The 21,260-nt window shown below is 32.4% G+C and overlaps 1 protein-coding gene across 2 annotated transcripts; it reads right to left on the minus strand.

The window, feature by feature from the left end:
• Window positions 1-4,329: 4,329 nt before the first annotated feature.
• Window positions 4,330-20,871, minus strand: yipf2 (Yip1 domain family, member 2). Of its 2 annotated transcripts, XM_059348673.1 has the most exons (9): window positions 20,632-20,871; window positions 18,381-18,453; window positions 16,845-17,026; window positions 13,704-13,784; window positions 11,860-11,947; window positions 10,490-10,606; window positions 7,921-8,087; window positions 6,533-6,715; window positions 4,330-5,607 (listed from the first exon to the last, which is right to left on the minus strand). In XM_059348673.1, exons 2-9 carry the CDS (start codon window positions 18,409-18,411, stop codon window positions 5,524-5,526), a joined length of 933 nt encoding a protein of 310 aa, XP_059204656.1. In that variant the 5' UTR covers window positions 18,412-18,453; window positions 20,632-20,871; the 3' UTR covers window positions 4,330-5,523. The 2 variants fall into 2 exon arrangements, with proteins under 2 accessions (XP_059204656.1, XP_059204658.1); XM_059348675.1 differs by lacking the exon at window positions 20,632-20,871 and having other exon boundaries at window positions 18,381-18,591.
• Between the last annotated feature and the right edge of the window lie 389 nt (window positions 20,872-21,260).

Here is a 21,260-nt window from a genome sequence, read left to right on the forward strand (position 1 = left end):
TTATAACTTCTGGAAAAGTCCCATGATGCATTGCGACACTCCCACGTGGATTCTGATGCATTTCATTGGCCAAGAGACCGAAAATAGGTGGAAAAAACTACAAAAACTACAAAACGACATGTCCGCTTTAATGGTAGAATAACACAACAGCGCCCCAACAGGTTTTAATGGTAGAAATGCCGTAATGCTTTCCCGCCTTAAATGGGTTAAGTGAGCATAAATACTGTATAACAGGAAAACCTTTTTTTAAATCAAAGCTCCATAAAGTGCACATTTTAATTAAAAAATAGCTTAAATAAAAATAGCCTTTGAAATAAAATAGGCCAATTTTTTCTGAAGTAGATATATTTATATGAGAAAAGAATAACGAACATTGCAAAAGAACTAAATATGACAGAAAGAAAGAAAAAAAAATCATCTATATCGATATACATGATATGGTCTAATTCCATATCACATTTAATAATATATCTTTTATATGGCCCAGCCCTACTGGTTATTACTGTTACTGGTTATTACTGTTACTGGTTTCTGTCTGTTCCCAGTGAATGTTGGGCTCCTTGTTGTTAATGTGACAGGATCACAGACAGGAAGTCGGCCATCGTTTGTTTATGTAACGTTTGTGATCTTTGGTGGTTAATGCGCTGACGTGTGTCCTCATTATTTAGAATAAACTAAATTAAAGGGTCGGTAGATTTAGAAGCACTGCTGCAGGATGAAACTGGTTCCTGGCCTCAGTTAGTTTAGTTTCAACAGCAGAGAAACTAAACAGACTGTTTACTCAACTTCTTTCTGCTCCTCTGTTTACTTTGGAACAAGTTCTTTAACTAACTGCTTCAGGATTCAGATCCGTTACTGCAGTAAATACTAATACACACTGTGAAATGACTCCACTACAGTAAAAGTCCTGCATTCAAAACTTACTGAAGTAAAAGTACAAAAGTATCAGCATCAAAATGTACTTAGATAAAGGGTCTCAAACTCAGATTACCTGGGGGCTGCTGGAGGCTGTATCAAAATGACCAGAAAAAGACACAAAATTACTAAAAAAAAAAGACACAAAATGAAAAAAACAAAACTAAATTACTAAAAAAAGACACAAAATTACAAAAGAAAAAGACACAAAATGAAAAAAACAAAACTAAATTACTAAAAAAAGACACAAAATTACAAAAAAAAAGACACAAAAATGAAAAAAACAAAACTAAATTACTAAAAAAAAGACACAAAATGAAAAAAACAAAACTAAATTACTAAAAAAAAGACACAAAATGAAAAAAACAAAACTAAATTACTAAAAAAAAGACACAAAATGAAAAAAACAAAACTAAATTACTAAAAAAAAGACACAAAATGAAAAAACAAAACTAAATTACTTAAAAAAAGACACTAAATGACCAAAGAAAGACAGAATTATTAAAAAAATACACAAAATTACTTAAAAATACACAAAATTATTATAAAAAGACACAAAATTACCAAAAACAGTAATTAAAGGGACCTTCCACACACAACACGGTAAAGTGCCATTCATATAAAACTCACATTAAACTTTCATATCAAGGTGGGGGCCACAAAATATCATCACGAGGGCCACAATTGGCCCGCGGGCCGCCAGTTTGAGACCCATGACTTAAAGTATCAAAAGTAAAAGTACTTGTTGCAGAATGGACCCACTCAGATATTATTATGATTGTTGATGCATGTTATTTTTTATCAATATAGGGCTCATTTTAACCACCTAATAAACTTAGAGGTTTAATTTATTTATTTATTTAGTTATTTTTATTGGTGAAATGACGTAACAAACAGGTGACGTGAGAGACAAATACACTTACACCAAATTATAATTTTTTAATTTTTAATTTATAAAAAATAGCTAATCACTTGAAATGTATCATGCTTTTTTTAATGTTGTATGTGAAGAAGTATTCAGGTCCGTTACTGCAGTAAAAGTACTAATACACACTGTGGAATTACTCCACTACAGTAAAAGTCCTGCATTCAAAACTTACTGAAGTAAAAGTACAAAAGTATCAGCATCAAAATGAACTTAAAGTATCAAAAGTAAAAGTACTCGTTATGCAGAATGGAGCCACTTAGATTGTTTTATATATTCTAAATATATTATTATTAATTATTATTATTATTGATGCATTTATGTAAGCAGTGTTTTAATTTAGTAAAGAAAGGGCTCATTTTAACTACATAAGGTTAATTTTTTTAAAAAGTGAAATCTTAAATTGATCATGTTTTTTATGTTAAATCTCGACCGTCAATGTCAAAATGAAAAAGAAAAAAGTTGAAGTAACGAAAAAAGTCTAAATGAAAAAAAAAAAGTTGAAGTCATGATTGAAAGGTCAAGATGAGAAGAAAAAAAGCCAAAGTCACGAAAAAAGTAAAAATAACGAGAAAATAGTCAAAATAATGAAAAAAAAGTTGAAGTCACGAGAAAAGTCTAAATGAAAAAAAAAAAGTTGAAGTCATGATTGAAAGGTCAAGATGAGAAGAAAAAAAGCCAAAGTCACGAAAAAAGTAAAAATAACGAGAAAATAGTCAAAATAATGAAAAAAAAAAAAGTCCAAGTCACGAGAAATGATTCAAAATTATACAGAAAAGTCGAAATCATGAAAAGTCAAAATAACAAGAAAAGTAACTAAAGCTGTCAGCTAAATGTAGCGGAGTAGAAGTATAAAGTTACATACAATGGAAATACTCAAGTAAAGTACAAGTACCTCAAATTGTCGACAGTTCAGTTCATTATATTATATTATATTATATTATATTATATTATAAATCCCATGGAGAAATGACACACAATGTTGTTATTGAGAACTCAATAATTAATGTCATTCTGGATGAAGAACTCAAAGTTTATTAACAAAAATCCCTGAACATCATCACAGTCGGGAATAAATAGTTCTGCAGACATAAACCTCAACTTAACTTACTGTAAATCTTTAATTCAGTGAAAGCAGCGAATGAAGGAGAGCAGGCTGAGATCCTCATGGTTCCAACAGCAAGAAACCAGATAAACAGTGAATCTGCTGCATGGACAGATCATTTACCTTGACAAGATTTATTACATTAAGATTATTAAATCTAGAAATAAGCATGTTGAACACTGAAAATAATAAATTAACTCTTAAAACCAGATAAATTAAAGCTGCCAGCAGTGATGAACTGGCCCGAGCAGAGTGACCTGATGATTATTTGGTTCTTACCAAGATAAAAAAAACTTTAGATTTAGAAGTGTTAGATCATTTATCTGGTTTTAAGAGTTAATTTCTTATTTTAAGTGTTCAACGTGCTTATTTCTAGATTTAATACAAAATTTTACACAAAAAAGACCCCAAAAAAGATGTAAAATGACAGAAAATACACAAAAAAAAGATACAAAAGACGTAATATCACCAACAAAAGACACAAAAAGTTTTTTTTATCTTGTAAGAACCAAATAATCATCAGGTCACTCTGCTCGGGCCAGTTCATCACTGCTGGCAGCTTTAATTTATCTCTTCTGTACATTTTTGTCTGTTTTGGTCATTTTGTGACCAAAAGAAGACGTAAAAAGACACAAAAAAGATACAAAAGTACGTTTTTTTTTTTATTTCTTTTGTACATTTTTTGTCTTCTTTGGTCATATTGTGACACAAAAAAGATTTTAAAAAAGACACAAAATGACCAAAACAAGACACAAAAACACCAAAAAAAGACACAAAATGACCAAAAAGACAAAAAAACACCAAAAAAAAAGGACACGAAAAACACAAACGAAAGTTTTTTTTTATCTTGGTAAGAACCAAATAATCATCAGGTCACTCTGCTCGGGCCAGTTCATCACTGCTGGCAGCTTTACTTTATCTGGTTTTAAGAGTTAATTTCTTATTTTAAGTGTTCAACATGCTTATTTCTAGATTTAATCATCTTAATTTAATAAATCTTGTCAAGGTAAATTATCTGTCCATGCAGAAGCTCAGCGATCAGATCAAACACGTTTATGTTTATGATAGATTTACTAAAGACTTTTAGTTTCCAGTCTGGCCTTTAAAGAGTTAATCCTGGTGTCGTGTTGTAGGAGAAAGGACTGATATCAGCATGATGTCATGGTTGCATTGAGGTCAGAGGTCAAATGAGTCATTTCACATCTACAGGTCCTCAACTTCTGTTTCAGTCTTGATAACACTTTATATCAGGGAACACATATTCAACATGAATTAGCTGCTTATTAGCATGCAAATAAGTAACATATTGTCTCTTAATGAGTCATTATTCAGTAGTTATTAATCCTTATTCTGCATGGCCTTATAATACAACCAGCAGGCCACTTTGTAGAGTAATGATTTACATTATAATCTAATCTCTATGTAGAGATTATAAAGTCCATATAAAGTAAAGCATATTAAGATCATAACTCATATACAACAACTTCCTTACTCACTACTAATAATCAATAATTCTGAGGTTATTGAGGGAAAACTCTTAGTTAATGTCTTACTGGTTGTATAATAAGGCATTAACCCTTTAATGTTCAACACAAACACCTAATGTACAACATTCATTCCCTTCATGTTATTAATGCTGCTGTGTGTTTGATTATCTTTTTTTTAATTCCAACAGATCATTATATCCATTTTTTCTTTCATACTTTATGAAGAAAAATAGTTTTTGTATTATTACATCAAGTTTACACACATGGGTCTAAAATGACCTTGTGCATTAGAAGAGTAGTGATACAAAAAGTGATTCACTAAATGAACAATGTGAGTATATGTGTAACTATGTTTGTCTTATTTTGAAGGTTTAACTTTAAAAGAGTTGTTAGAACCACCAGATTACATTAGAAAAATCACATATTTTAACATTTGAGACTTATTAGAGGCACCAAATAATAATTTCCATTGGAAAAAACACCAATTTAACAAACTAGGATAGTTAATATTTGTGTCTTCTTTGTCAGGTTTTAAATTGGTGACAACATATAAACACCTTCTAATGACCAACATGGGTCAGAAATCACCTTGTGCATTAGAAGAGTAGTGATAAAAAAAAGGTTTTATTCAAAAAGTAAGAAATGAAAACAAAAAATGTGGATGTTTGATGATCAAAAACAAGTTATTTGAGGAAAACCTGCAATACTGAATGATGAAATTAATTTATTGCAAAGATATAGAATATAAAAACTTAGTTGGGTCACTTTAGAGCATGTTGTTGGGCATCAAAGGGTTAATAATGACTCATTAAGAGCCAATATGTTGCTTATTTTAATTCTAATAAGCAGCTAATTAATGTTGAATATGTGTTCCCTGATATAAAGTCTTATCAGAATGTTTAAAGGAAGCCATGCACCACATCCTGACACATCACAGTAGAAATGTAGAGTTATCGTGGTGAACTAGAGTCCCAGTAGAACCAGCAGTAGAACCAGCAGTAGAACCAGCAGTAGAACCAGCAGGATGATTGAGAGAGCAACACCTCCAGACGTGGACCAATCAGAGAGCAGCTCAGCCTCCAGTCTGCTGGTCAGGAGGGTGTTTTGGTGGCCAGAGTGATCGGGGGGGTCGTCGGGTCGGCTGCTGTTTGAACTGCAGTCTGGAAGAAATACATCTGGGAGAAAAGAAACAGTCAGCAAATATTCTGTCAAGATTAAATGTGTCCAGCTGACGTGATGGACGGAAGATGGAACTTCAGAACTCTGGATCCATGGAGGCGTTTTGGGGTAAAAGTGTTTTCTTGGTTGTTCTTCTAGTATTTTTTTGTGCTGAATCCATTTCTGCTGGATGTCAAGCTGTAAAAGTGACGGTCTCATTGTAAAGGAGGATCCATGGCTTTCATTGGAGCCCAAAGTTGGATCTTTGTGACAAACTGCTCCAAAGAATGAATGGAGGTGACGAAAAACAGACATAAAACACACACAAGAACACATAAAACACACACAAAAACCCACAAAAAATGACAAAAAAAATGACAAAAAACACACCTAGAACTGTCCTGAGCCGCTGACTTCTAATTTAAGGCTCACAATAACCTCTCACAGAGAAATAGTTTCGTATATTATACTTTTCCTGAACTGACAGAGTCTATTAAATATTGCAGTTGTTGGTTTTTGGTCCCTGATGTCCCTTGATCCTACAGGGAACACATCAACTAGAGAGTTTAGGAGAAAACTCTGGTAAAATGTGTGTCATTTATGTTTTAAAGAGGTCATGTGACCTCTGTGTTTGTCAGAAAGATCCAACTTTGGGCTTCAATGAAAGCCATGGATGCTCCTTTACAATGATACCAAACAACCATTTATTATATATTCACACATTGGGAAATTATAGACATTTCTAATATTGGGCGATTAATCAATCATTATGCTAATTAATCAATAATTATGACTAAACTGTAACTTTTACAGCTTGACATCCAGCAGAAATGGATTCAGCACTACACTAAATACTAGAAGAACAACCAAGAAAACACTTTTTAACCCCCAAACGGCTCATTTTCTGAAGGTTTTCCCAGATTCAGTCTGTTTGTCACCGACCTTACAGCCGACGGCCAGCAGCGTGTGAAGAACCACGATGGTCATCACCGTCGCCACCGCCATCAGCTTGGTGTCGTCACGGACAACCGGCCAGAAGGTGAGCACCAGGACGGAGCCGGAGATCACCATGGCAACCAGAATGAGCGTCCAGCGAAGCCACTCGAATGGAATGATCCACAAAACCTGGAAAAAAACCACATTATGGGGACGTGTTCGGTTCATTCTGATACTTTTTGATTAAAGTCCAGCCTTCGATATGGTGGGAACCTTTTTTTAACACTATTTAGTCCGTAGAGGCTCAGATCTTTACAGCTTTCTTTACTAACTGACTGAAAAGCCTTATTGGTTCTATTGGTAACTTTGAATCTGATCAATCAGTCTATGCGGAGTCCCTCAAGGGTCAGTTCTTGGTCCTCTGCCATTGGAATGTTCATTTCCAAAAAAACGCGCTAAAAACTTGACAGGTTCATTTTTTTTCTACTTTTTTCTGCATGAACCTCTTGGAACAACTCCCGCGCTGCTCAAAACTACCAAATGTTTAAACATTTTTGACATTTTAACCCAGTTTGGTTGCACGATGTAACAGATGTTTTTTTATGAAAAAAACACAAAAAAAATGTAGTTATTTTCCATATAATAAATCATTTTTAGCTGGGGCATTGTTTTGTTTTTTATCACAGCCTTGGATATGTCAAAGGTTAAGAACAAAATAGATTTTGAAAAACAAATGCCCCAGCCAAAAATAATTTATAATATGGAAAATAACTACATTTTTTGTTTTTTCTTTGAAAAACAATGACATCATGTAATCAAACTGGCATTTAAAGGGTTAAAATCCTGATATATATTTTTTCCCATCTTTTTTGGGTTAAATCTTTCAATCAACTTCAGTCCTGATAAAAACTATCAAATATTCAGTTATTTTCAGGATTTTAACCCTTTAAATGCCAGTTTGATTCCATGATGTCACTGTTTTTCAAAGAAAAAACACACATATTGAGTTATTTTCCATATAATAAATAATTTTTGTCTGGGGTATTTATTTTTTATCTCACTCTTGGATATGTCAAAGATTAGCAACATTTGATTTTGATGCATGTATGGTTTTTAGTGTAGTGTCAGATTTAAAACAATATAAAACTATTACTGATATATATTTATTTCAACTTTTTTGGGGGTTAAATCTTTTGATCAACTTCAGTCCTAATCAACAATACCAAATATTGAATAATCATCAGGATTTTAACCCTTAAAATGCCAGTTTGCAAAAGTGAAGAATGACTGATATGGCTGGAAATGTCCCCAGTGGGCCCAGAGGGTTAAACCAGTACCCATGGAGCTGTTTACTGGGACAGTGTGGTCCTGACAGGAGCACAGTGAGGACTCACCGAGGTGGGGATGTAGATGAAGAGGGAGTAGCCGTAGACGCACACCGTCTCCAGGAAGGAGTAGCCTCCGATCTGCCTCTCAGCCCCTTGCCTCCAGCTCAGGAAACCCCATAGAGCGACGGGCACCAGCCAGGCGTACAGGAAGATCACCACCGCTGCTATAGTCACTGGGAGCACACGGGACAAGGAGCATGACTGGGACCACTCGGCATGACTCGGGACCACTCGGGGACGGGAAGACGAGTCGTCCAGGGCAGGGAGGGGCAACTTAAATGCTGCAGGGGCCACAATGATTCATGGACACTAGCACAGGGCCACATATAGGAGCGTCCCTTAAAGGAACACTCCACCGTTTTTTCATATTAAAACATGTTATTCGGGTAAGTAAGACGAGTTGATACAGACCTCTTGCGTCTCAATGCGTGCACTCAATCGCCCTGGCGCGCGGCGCCACTTGGCTAGCACTTAGCTTAGCCCAGTTCATTCATTAGGATCCAAACAGATGGACAGTTAGAAGCGACCAAACTCCTCCACGTTTTCCCTATTTAAATACAGCTACACGAGTAGTTAAACGACCAAGTATGGCCACACAAAATAAAACGTGGCGCAGTAATATCATCACTCCTGAGGGGAGAAGATTTTTCAGTAGTGATGATATTACTGCGCCGAGTCGAAGTGCTCCCAAGTGCTATTCCGCCATACATTATAGTTCTCCTTTTTATCCGCTTAGAAAAGCGTCACGTTTCATTTTGTGTGGCCATACTTGGTGGTTTAACTACTCGTGTAGCTGTATTTAAATAGGGAAAACGTGGAGGAGTTTGGTCTCTTCTAACTGTCCATCTGTTTGGATCCTAATGAATGAACTGGGCTAAGCTAAGTGCTAGCCAAGTGGCGCCGCGCGCCAGGGCGATTGAGTGCACGCATTGAGACGCAAGAGGTCTGTATCAACTCGTCTTACTTGACCCAATAACATGTTTTAATATGAAAAAACGGTGGAGTGTTCCTTTAACCCTTTGATGATCAACATATTTTAACCCCTTCTACTGCACAACATGGTCTAAAATGACCCTCATTCATTCCTTCATGTTATTTAATGCTGCTGTGTGTTTCTGTGCTCTATCTTTTGATATCAACTTATTTTAGGATTGAATATTCCAAGTATTCTTTAAATATCTTGTTTTTGATAAAAACTGATCATTATTTCCATTTTGCCTCTCATACTTTATGAAGAAAAAACATTTTTGTATGATGACATAGCTAACTACTTGGCTAAGTAGCTTGCTAAGCTAACTACATAGCCAAGAAGTTAGCTAAGTAGTTAGCTTAGCAAGCTACTTAGCCAAGAAGTTAGCTAAGTATTTAGCTAAGTAAGCTACTTAGCTAAATACTTAGCTAAGAAGTAAGCTAAATAGTTAGCCTAGCAAGCTACTTAGCCAAGAAGTTAGCTAAGTTGTTAGCATAGCAAGCTACTTAGCCAAGAATTTAGCTAAGTAGTTCGCTTAGCAAGCTACTTAGCCAAGAAGTTAGCGAAGTAGTTAGCTTAGCACGCTACTTAGCTAAATACTTAGCCAAGAAGTTAGCGAAGTAGTTCGCTTAGCAAGCTACTTAGCCAAGAAGTTAGCTAAGTAAGCTACTTAGCTAAATACTTAGCTAAGAAGTAAGCTAAATAGTTAGCCTAGCAAGCTACTTAGCCAAGAAGTTAGCTAAGTTGTTAGCTTAGCAAGCTACTTAGCCAAGAAGTTAGCTAAGTAGTAAGCTTAGCAAGCTACTTAGCTAAAAAATGCATCTGGGTCATTTTTGACCCATGTTGTGCAAAAACAAACTAATTGAGGAAAACCTGGAATACTGAATGATGAAAATAATTTATTGCAAAGATATAGAACATAAAAACTCTGTCGGGTCACTTTAGACCATGTTGTGCATCAAAGGGTTAACCAGATATGATTTGATGACATTTGAATTTAAATTGTCTGAGTTGATAAAAATTGGTGAATTTAAATCGATTCTGAAGAAATAATTTCCCCTGGTCAGTGTGATGCTCTGTATGAGTCTCTACTGAGGCTCTGTCACTGATCTAGTGATGTCTGTATTTGTATTTAATTGTTTATGATAACTGTGTTTAAATTTTGTAACTTGTCACTTTTTATGCTGCTTCTTGGCCTTCTAGATCTCTCTGGAAAAGAGATTTTTTAATCTCAACAAGACTTTTTTACCTGGTTAAATAAAGGATATATATATATATATATATATATACAACTATATATCATTTTAAATATGTTTACAGTGCAGTAACTTAACATATTTCATGCTCAAATGCATGTTTAACAGTATAAATAGGAATACAAAAGGTTTGAAGCAAATAAAAAACTGTGATTTGTTTTTTTTCAATAGACCAACATTAATTACAAGAAGTCATTTTGTGCATTTTTACACTGCACTTTAAGATTTCATGCTCAAATGCATGTAGTTGTACTGAGGGCCACTTCAGGTGAGGCTTAGGGCCGTATGTGGCCCCCGGGCCTCATGTTGCCCCTCCCTGCTCCAGGTGGTAAAGACGTGGAGGACTGACCTCGGTGGAACTGGGGTCTGTAGTGGTACAGAGGGTTCCCCATCTCACTGAGGAAGGTGGACAGGTTCCCACTGATCGCTACGGAGAACACCAGAGTCACACAGATCCAGAACGGACCTAGACCACACACACACACACACACACACACACACACACACACACACACACACACACACACCTCATTATTAATGTGGTTTCTGAACCTGACTTGAAGCGTTGTGTGTAAAACTGCTAAAAGGATTAAACTGAAACTGAGGTTTAATTTATTGTTTACATTTAGAATTGTACTTTTCCCATCTAAAGTATTGTTGTTCCTCTAAACCAGGGGTCTCAAACTCAAATTACCTGGGGGCCGCTGGAGGCAGTATCAAAATGACAAAAAAAAGACACAAAATGACCAAAAAAAGACACTAAATGACCAAAAAAAGACACTAAATGACAGAAAAAACACGAAATTACTTTAAAAAGACACTAAATTACTAAAAAAAAACGCACAATTACTAAAGAAAAGACACAAAATGACTAAAAAAAGACACAAAATGACTAAAAAACAGACAAAATGACCAAAAAAAGACACAAAATGACTAAAAAAAAGACACAAAATGACTAAAAAAGACACAAAATTACTAAAAAAAGACACAAAATGACCAAAAAAGACACAAAATTACTAAAAAAAGACACAAAATGACCAAAAAAGACACAAAATTACTAAAAAAAAAGATACAAAATGACAAAAAAATACACAGAATTACCAAAAAGACGCAAATTAAAAAAAGACACAATGACAGAAAAAAACCTAAATTACTTAAAGAAGAAACAAAATTACTAAAAAAAAGAAAATGACCAAAAAAGACACAAAATGACCAAAAAAAAGACAGAAAATGACCAAAAAAAGACACAAAATGACCTAAAAAGAAACAAAATGACCAAAAAAAAGTAATTAAAGGGACCTTCCACACACAACACGGTAAAGTGCCATTCATATAAAACTCACATTAAACTTTCATATCAAGGTGGGGGCCACAAAATATCGTCACGAGGGCCACAATTGGCCCGCGGGCCGCCAGTTAGAGACCCCTGATCTAAACATATTGATTCATTCCTGAGTGGTAAAATCACATTATGGCTCATGATGCTGAGTTAAACTTGATACGGTGGTAACTGAAGCATGGAGTTCAGCGTCGCCATCTTTGTTTTGAAGCAGATGGGATCAGCTGTTATGAACTAAATGTTTGAGGGTTTTTAGGATTAGCATTAGCTACGTATGCTACAACCCCTAGACACAGCACTACAAATACAGCTGTACAATAACAGGAAACATCCAGAGAAAATGATGCTAATAAAAGAGAATATGTAGTGTAATACAGTACCATATAGATCAGGGTTACTCCTCAGGTGGTGTTTGATGAAGTTTCTCCCAGGTAACGGCATCACTGAACCTTTAACTCTGTCCAGAACCTGCAGGACACCATGAGACAAAGGACAAGAAACCTGTCATCATAATAGATTTATTTCTCTAAAAGACACAAAAATTACCAAAAACATACACAGAATTACCAAAAAAGACACTCAATTATTAAAAAAAAGACACAAAACGACCCAAAAAGACATAAAATGACAGAAAAAAACTAAATTACTTAAAAAGACACAAAATGGCCAAAAAGAGACACATAATTATTTTAAAAAGACACAAAACTACTAAAAAAAGAAACAAAGTTACCAGAAAAGACACAAAATTATTTTAAAAAGACACAAAATTACAAAATAAACCCACAAAATGACCAAAAAAGACACAAAATGACAGAAAAAAATACTAAAAAAGACACAAAATTATTTTAAAAAGACACAGAATTACCAAAAAAAGACACAGAATTACCAAAAAAGACACAAAATTATAAAAAAAGACACAAAATGACCCAAAAAGACATAAAATGACAGAAAAAAATACTAAAAAAGACACAAAATTATTTTAAAGACACAAAATGACCCAAAAAGACATAAAATGACAGAAAAAAACTAAATTACTTAAAAAGACACAGAATTACCAAAAAAAGACACAAAGTTACCAGAAAAGACACAAAATTATTTTAAAAAGACACAAAATTATTTAAAAAAAAGGACACAAAATGACCCAAAAAAAGACACTAAATTACCAAAAAAAGACACAAAATGACTAAGAAAAGACACAAAATGACCCAAAAAAAGACACTAAATTACCAAAAAAAGACACAAAATGGCTAAGAAAAGACACAAAATGACCCAAAAAAAGACACTTAATTACCAAAAAAAGACACAAAATGACTAAGAAAAGACACTAAATGATGGACGTGATGGACTGGTCCCTCAACTTGCTCTTCCCACATCTTTTTTTTTGTTTGTTTGTTTTTCCTTAGTACCCTTGTTTACTTGTATGTCTTTTATGTAAATGTGTTTCAAATGTGAAAAACAAACCAACAAAAACCCAATAAAAGATGCTGATAATCTGTGTAATAAAAGATGATAATCTGTGTAATAAAAGATGCTGATAATCTGTGTAATAAAAGATGCTGATAATCTGTGTGATAAAAGATGCTGATAATCTGTGTAATAAAAGATGCTGATAATCTGTGTAATAAAAGATGCTGATAATCTGTGTGATAAAAGATGCTGATAATCTGTGTGATAAAAGATGCTGATAATCTGTGTGATAAAAGATGCTGATAATCTGTGTGATAAAAGATGCTGATAATCTGTGTGATAAAAGATGCTGATAATCTGTGTGATAAAAGATGCTGATAATCTGTGTGATAAAAGCTGATAATCTGTGTAATAAAAGATGCTGATAATATGTGTAATAAAAGATGCTGATAATCTGTGTAATAAAAGATGATAATCTGTGTAATAAAAGATGCTGATAATCTGTGTAATAAAAGATGATAATCTGTGTAATAAAAGATGCTGATAATCTGTGTAATAAAAGATGCTGATAATCTGTGTGATAAAAGATGCTGATAATCTGTGTGATAAAAGATGCTGATAATCTGTGTGATAAAAGATGCTGATAATCTGTGTGATAAAAGCTGATAATCTGTGTAATAAAAGATGCTGATAATCTGTGTGATAAAAGATGCTGATAATCTGTGTAATAAAAGATAATCTGTGTAATAAAAGCTGATAATCTGTGTAATAAAAGATGATAATCTGTGTAATAAAAGCTGATAATCTGTGTGACTACCTGCATGGTGTCCACGTTGAAGAAGGACTGATAGTACTCAAAGGTCCAGAATCCTCCGGAGGCTTTCTGTCCTCCCAGCAGCTGCAACACAACACGCTGCAGGTTAGAGCAACAACCCACGACATGAATACAGAGTTTATAACACCCTTTATAACATACACAATCTAAAGTCACTGTCTAATAACAATTATCATCTATTTAAAGAGTTTTAAGGTATTTTTCTGACATTTTTAGAAACACTGTGAGCAAAATTCATCACTGTAACACATTTTTAAATAAAAAATACACATTTTTTTTCTTTGTCCAGCTCTTAAATATGCTCAAGGCTAGCTGCTATCACCAACATGTATTTTATTAAAATACACACATATTTTAATGCAAACGATTCTATCATTGCCGTAACATTTAACCACTTTTTATCATCAATTTTCATTCAGATTTTGTTAAAAACCATTATGTTTGATTATATTCTGTTAAATTATACATTTTTAAAGAAATGTATATTCATTTTTATAAAGTTTATTAAATATTTATTGTATATAAGTGTGGGGGAAACCATGACATTTTTTATCTGGACGCATTACAGTAATGAATTTGTGAATCAAAAATATGTTTAAAAATATAGAAAATATTATTTTAACACAAAACAATGAATTGTTTTTTTGGGTCTTTTTTGGTAATTCTGTGTATTTTTTGTCATTTTGTGTCTTTTTTTAAAATAATTTTGTGTATTTTTTGGTCATTTTGTGTCTTTTTGTAATTTTGTGTTTCTAAACAAATGTATATTCATTTTTATAAAGTTTATTAAATATTTATTGTATATAAGTGTGGGGGAAACCATGACATTTTTTATCGGGATGCATTACGGTAATGAATTTGTGAATCAAAAATATGTTTAAAAATATAGAAAATATTATTTTAACACAAAACAATGAATTGTGCCTTATTATGGCGATATTGTTCATTCATATAAAAGTGAAATATATTTAGTTTAATAAAGAATGTCCTTATAATCCTCACAGACAGAATTTAGACTGGCTTCATGAGAATCACACAGATTAATATCTCAGATCAAAGAGGATATCTGCTTATTATTTGTCTGATTTCTTCTTAGTCAGCAGTTTATATTTTAGACTGTTTCGCTTGTTTGATATAAAGATTTCACGGCTTTTGTCTTATTTCAAGAATTTTAAGAAAAATATTCTACATACAGATAAAAATCTTTGTAGCTGTCTGAAGAAAAGTTGACTAGTTTTTAGTGTGACTCTGCTGGTTTCAAGAAATATAATGAAATAAAATATAATATATTTCATTAGAATCAAGAAAAAGTCACTTGTTATCAGTTAGAATAAACTAATTCTAAGGTATTTGTGGTTCATTGAGATTTGATATTTTTACTGGTTTTAGAAAGTCTTGACAAGACACATTTTATTCTTCCATTGGCAGATAATTTTGATATTTTTAAGCAAAATACGACTAATTTTTGTACTTTTCCCTTGTTTTTTCTTGGGCTATTTTGTCCATTTTTGAATCCTTTTCATCCTGTATACAGCACTTGTGTCTTTTTGGTCATTTTGTGTCTTCTTCTGTGTTTTATTGGGGGGTAATTTTGTGTTTTTTGTCTTTTTTTAGTCATTTTGTGTCTTTTTTTAGTCATAATGTGTTTTTTTTGGTCATTTTGTGTCTTTTTTGGTCATTTTGTGTCTTTTTTTAGTCCTTTAGTCCAACATAAAATGTGATTTTGAATCTTTTTTTTAACTTTCAAAACGTGAATCATGCTCAATAAAAGATTTTAAATGATGCAAATATGAACATAGAAAAAGTCACTCGTTATTAGTTATAATAAACTAATTCTAAGGTATTTGTGGCTTAATTGAGATTAGATATTTTTACTGGTTTTGGAAAGTCTTGACAAGACACATTTTATTCTTCCATTGACACATAATTTTGCTACTTTTAAGCAAAATACACCTAATTTTTGTACTTGTTTTTAACTCTATGGAGTCTGGGGCTATTTTGTCCATTTTTGAATCCTGTATACACCACATGTGTCCTTTTTGGTCATTTTGTGTTTTTCTTTTAGTCATTTTGTCTTTTTTTGTCTTTTTTTTTGTCATTTTGTGTCTTTTTTAGTCATTTTGTACCTTCTGTGGGTTTTTGTTGTTGTCATTTTATGTCTTTTTTTGGTCATTTTGTGTCTTTTTCAGTCCTTTAGTCCAACATAAAATGTGATTTTGAATCTTTTTTTTAACTTTCCAAACACTATCATGCTCAATAAAGGATTTTAAATGTTTCAAATGTGACCATAGAAAAAGTCACTTGTTATCAGTTAGAATAAACTAATTCTAAGGTATTTGTGGTTCATTGAGATTTGATATTTTTACTGGTTTTGGAAAGTTTTGACAAGACAAATTTTCTTCTTCCATTGGCAGATAATTTTGATATTTTTAAGCAAAATACGACTAATTTTTGTACTTTTCCCTTGTTTTTTCTTGGGCTATTTTGTCCATTTTTGAATCCTTTTCATCCTGTATACACCACTTGTGTCTTTTTGGTCATTTTGTGTCTTCTTCTATGTTTTTTTGGGGGGTAATTTTGTGTTTTTTGTCTTTTTTTAGCCATTTTGTGTCTTTTTTTAGTCATGTTGTGGTTTTTTTTAGTCATTTTGTTTCTTTTTTAGTCATTTTGTGTCTTTTTTTAGCCATTTTGTGTCTTTTTTTTGTCATTTTGTGTCTTTTTTAGTCATTTTGTGTCTTTTTTTAGTCATTTTGTGTCTTTTTTTAGCCATTTTGTGTCTTTTTTTGGTCATTTTGTGTCTTTTTTAGTCATTTTGTGTCTTTTTCAGTCCTTTAGTCCAACATAAAATGTGATTTTGAATCTGAATTTTGATTTTGAAGGATTTTAAATGTTTCAAATGTGAACAAAGTTAAGTCACTTGTTATCAGTTAGAATAAACTAATTCTAAGGTATTTGTGGTTCATTTGGATTAGATATTTTTACTGGTTTTAGAAAGTTTTGACAAGACACATTTTCTTGTTCCATTGGCAGATAATTTTGATATTTTTAAGCAAAATACACCTATTTTTTTGTTCTTTTTTCCTTGTTTCTGAGTTTTCTTCAGTGCACAAACAGTTTACTGACCTCTGAACTCTCCTCCTGACCCTCGTCATCCTCTGACAGCTCTAGTTTTACATCCTCCCCTCCTCCTGCTCCTCCTGCTCCTCCTGCTCCTCCTGCTGTAGTGGTGGAGGTTTTAGAGGAGGTCATGCTGAGTGTGGAGGCTCCGGGGTCAGCAGACAACAGCTCTGCTGCTTCCTCAAACTCTACAGACATCAAGAAACACAGACAGTAATACATACAGACACATCTAAAAACATTAGAACATCATGAAAAAGTTTAACTCAAACATTATATAGATTCATTACACATAGAGTGAAATATTTCAATATAATTCAATAATATTTTTCTTGTAATTTTGATGATTCTGACTTGGAGATAATGAAAACACAAAACTAACAAATTTACAAGAAAAGAAAAAATCTCAAAATTAGGATAAAAAAATTCAAATTTTACAAGAAAAAAAATCACAAATTTAAGAGAAAAAAAATACAAAAATAAGGAAAAGAAAATCTAAAATTTATGAGAAAAAGACAAATTTACAAGGAAGAAATGACAAATTTAAGAGAAAAAACCTCATATTTATGAGAGAAAAAAAATCACAAATTTAAGAGAAAAAAAATCATAAATTTACAAGAAAAAAAAAATTAAGACAAAAAATATAAATTCAATATAATTCAATAATATTTTTCTTGTAATTTTGATGATTCTGACTTAGAGATAATGAAAACACAAAACTAACAAATTTACAAGAAAAAAAATCTCAAATTTAAGAGAAAAAAAATACAAAAATAAGGAAAAGAAAATCTAAAATTTATGAGAAAAAGACAAATTTACAAGGAAGAAATGACAAATTTAAGAGAAAAAATCTCATATTTATGAGAGAAAAAAAATCACAAATTTAAGAGAAAAAAAATCATAAATTTACAAGAAAAAAAATCATAAATTTACAAGAAAAAAAAAGAAAATTTAAGACAAAAACTATAAATTCATGATAAAAAAAAAATTGTCAGTCATTTCAGAAAGTGAAACTCAAACATTATATAGATTCATTACACATAGAGTGAAATATTTCAATATAATTCAATAATGTTTTTCTTGTAATTTTGATGATTCTGACTTAGAGAGAATGAAAACACAAAACTAACAAATTTACAAGAAAAAAAAAAATCTCAAAATTAGGATAAAAAAAATTCAAATTTTACAAGAAAAAAAATCACAAATTTAAGAGAAAAAAAATACAAATTTAAGAGAAAAAAAATACAAAAATTTATGAGAAAAAGACAAATTTACAAGGAAGAAATGACAAATTTAAGAGAAAAAAACTCATATTTATGAGAGAAAAAAAATCACAAATTTAAGACAAAAAAAAAAGAAAATTTAAGACAAAAAATATAAATTCATGATAAAAAAAAATTGTCAGTCATTTCAGAAAGTGGAACTCAAACATTATGTAGATTCATTACACATAGAGTGAAATATTTCAATATAATTCAATAATATTTTTCTTGTAATTCTGATGATTCTGGCTCAGAGAGAATGGAAACAGGAAGTGTTTACCTTGGAAGTGTAGATCATTAGGAGTCGCCATAGTTACTGAGAGAGACAACAAGATGAACTCTGAGCTCAACTCCTGCAGACGCAACACAGTTTACTGACGGTTAGCAGAGCTGGAACAAGTATTCAGCTCCTTTACTGCAGTAAAAGTACTAATACACACTGTAAAATGACTCCACTGCAGTAAAAGTACTAATACACACTGTGAAATGACTCCACTGCAGTAAAAGTACTAATACACACTGTGAAATGACTCCACTACAGTAAAAGTACTAATACACACTGTGAAATGACTCCACTACAGTAAAAGTACTAATACACACTGTGAAATGACTCCACTACAGTAAAAGTACTAATACACACTGTAAAATGACTCCACTGCAGTAAAAGTACTAATACACACTGTGGAATGACTCCACTGCAGTAAAAGTACTAATACACACTGTGAAATGACTCCACTACAGTAAAAGTACTAATACACACTGTGAAATGACTCCACTACAGTAAAAGTACTAATACACACTGTGAAATGACTCCACTGCAGTAAAAGTACTAATACACACTGTGAAATGACTCCACTACAGTAAAAGTACTAATACACACTGTGAAATGACTCCACTACAGTAAAAGTACTAATACACACTGTGAAATGACTCCACTGCAGTAAAAGTACTAATACACACTGTGAAATGACTCCACTACAGTAAAAGTACTAATACACACTGTGAAATGACTCCACTGCAGTAAAAGTACTAATACACACTGTGAAATGACTCCACTACAGTAAAAGTACTAATACACACTGTGAAATGACTCCACTGCAGTAAAAGTACTAATACACACTGTAAAATGACTCCACTGCAGTAAAAGTACTAATACACACTGTAAAATGACTCCACTGCAGTAAAAGTACTAATACACACTGTGAAATGACTCCACTACAGTAAAAGTCCTGCATTCAAAACTTACTGCAGTAAAAGTACAAAAGTATCAGCATCAAACAGCTGATACGAGTTTAATTTAAGAGCTGATATCTAGACATTTAACATGGTTTTATTGGTAATAACCAAAATCATTATCAATAAAACCATGTTAAATGTCTAGATATCAGCTCTTAAATTAAACTCTTATCAGATATTTTTGTTGTTATTATTATATTTTTCCAAACAAATGAACCTTTAGTTGGACCAGACATTAAAATGAAAGAAAACAATGAAGAAGAAACTGAAGAAAACAATGTCATGCAGAATGAACCCACTCAGATAATTATATAGTCCAAACATTTGGTAGGGCTCATTAAAACTACTTAATATACTGTTATGAGATTTAATAAAAAAAAAAAAAAAAGAGTTATCACATTAAATTTCTCATGTTTTTCATGTTAAACCTGTAAAGTAACTAAAGCTGTCAGCTAAATGTAGTGGAGTAGAAGTATTAAGTTACATAAAATTGAAATACTCAAGTAAAGTATAAATACCTCCAAATTGTACTTAAGTACAGTACTTGAGTAAATGTACTTAGTTACATTCCAGCACTAATTATTAGGTTGTCTCTGTACAGATCCAGCAGCTGTTAGGGTTAGGGTTAGAAACTCAAAATTATTTTAAAATGACACAAAAATACTAAAAAAAACACAAAATGACAGAAAAAAATACTAAAAAAGACACAAAATTATTTTAAAAAGACACTAAATTACTAAAAAAAGACAAAAACGTACCAAAAAAAGACACAGAATTACCAAAAATGACACAAAATTACTAAGAAAAGACACAAAATGACCAAAAAAATACACAAAACTACTAAAAATAGACACAAAGTTACCAGAAAAGACACAAAATTACTAAAAAAAAAGACACAAAATGACAGAAAAAAATGCTAAAAAAGACACAAAATTATTTTAAAAAGACACTTATAAAAAACCTAATTATTAGGTTGTCTCTGTACAGATCCAGCAGCTGTTAGAAAATAATAATAATAATATATAATATATAATATATAATATAAGTAAACAGTTAAATGTTCAGTTCATCTCTTAAGTCATCAAGACAAGTTACTATTTGTTTTATGTATATTTTGACTACAGAATTATACAGTTATACAGTCATTTATATAATTGTTAATATTTATTTTGTACTTGCCTAACCTATGGATGTTTTGCAGCTGATATTATTATGCATCCCATTAAATCAAACTATTTTTGACAGAAAGACAAGTTAAATGCAGTGTTGTGTTGCTATGGTAGCGTCAGACCGACCTGTCGGCAGGTGAAGGTGCAGGTGTTCAGGCTGACTCCGCGGGAGGACTCATGTTTCTTCTTCTATGGTAACTGAGGTAAACTACCCGTTAATAAACGGCTTGACCAGGTTAACCGGACACTACAGTCAATAAACCAGCTTAACCGACACTAACTGCTAACTGCTAACGTCTGTCTGTAATACCAGCAGGTCTGTTAGCACGTCATCCGGTACACGTCACCACGTAAACAAAGCTGACGTCACAAAGCTCAACTTCTTCTTCTTCGTTTTATTGGCGGTTGGTAAACGGCTTTCAGGTGCATTACCGCCACCTACTGATATGGAGGGGGAAGTTCTTTTTTTTCTTCTTCTTCTTTGGTGTTTATTGGCAGTTGGCATCCTTTTCGTTGCATTTACCGCCACCTGCTGGACTAAACTCCTTTCATACTTTTCATTCTGTCATATTTTAGATAGATAGATAGATAGATAGATAGATAGATAGATAGATAGATAGATAGATAGATAGATAGATAGATAGATAGATAGATAGATAGATAGATAGATAGATAGATAGATAGATAGATAGATAGATAGATAGATAGATAGATAGATAGATAGATAGACTACTTTATTCATCCCCGAAGGGAAA

This window comes from Centropristis striata, chromosome 13 (assembly GCF_030273125.1).
Source record: "Centropristis striata isolate RG_2023a ecotype Rhode Island chromosome 13, C.striata_1.0, whole genome shotgun sequence".
NCBI lineage: Eukaryota > Metazoa > Chordata > Actinopteri > Perciformes > Serranidae > Centropristis > Centropristis striata.

What these genes read in the sequence shown, in the direction of transcription:
- yipf2 (XM_059348673.1), bottom strand. Translation starts at nt 18,411, where the DNA reads ATGGCGACTCCTAATGATCTACACTTCCAAG. An exon ending in TCAACGTGGACACCATGCAG is followed by an intron (nt 11,948 to 13,703) that starts GTAGTCACACAG and finishes GGTGTCCTGCAG; the next exon opens with GTTCTGGACAGAGTTAAAGG. An exon ending in TGCTGGCCGTCGGCTGTAAG is followed by an intron (nt 5,608 to 6,532) that starts GTCGGTGACAAA and finishes CTTTTCTCCCAG; the next exon opens with ATGTATTTCTTCCAGACTGC.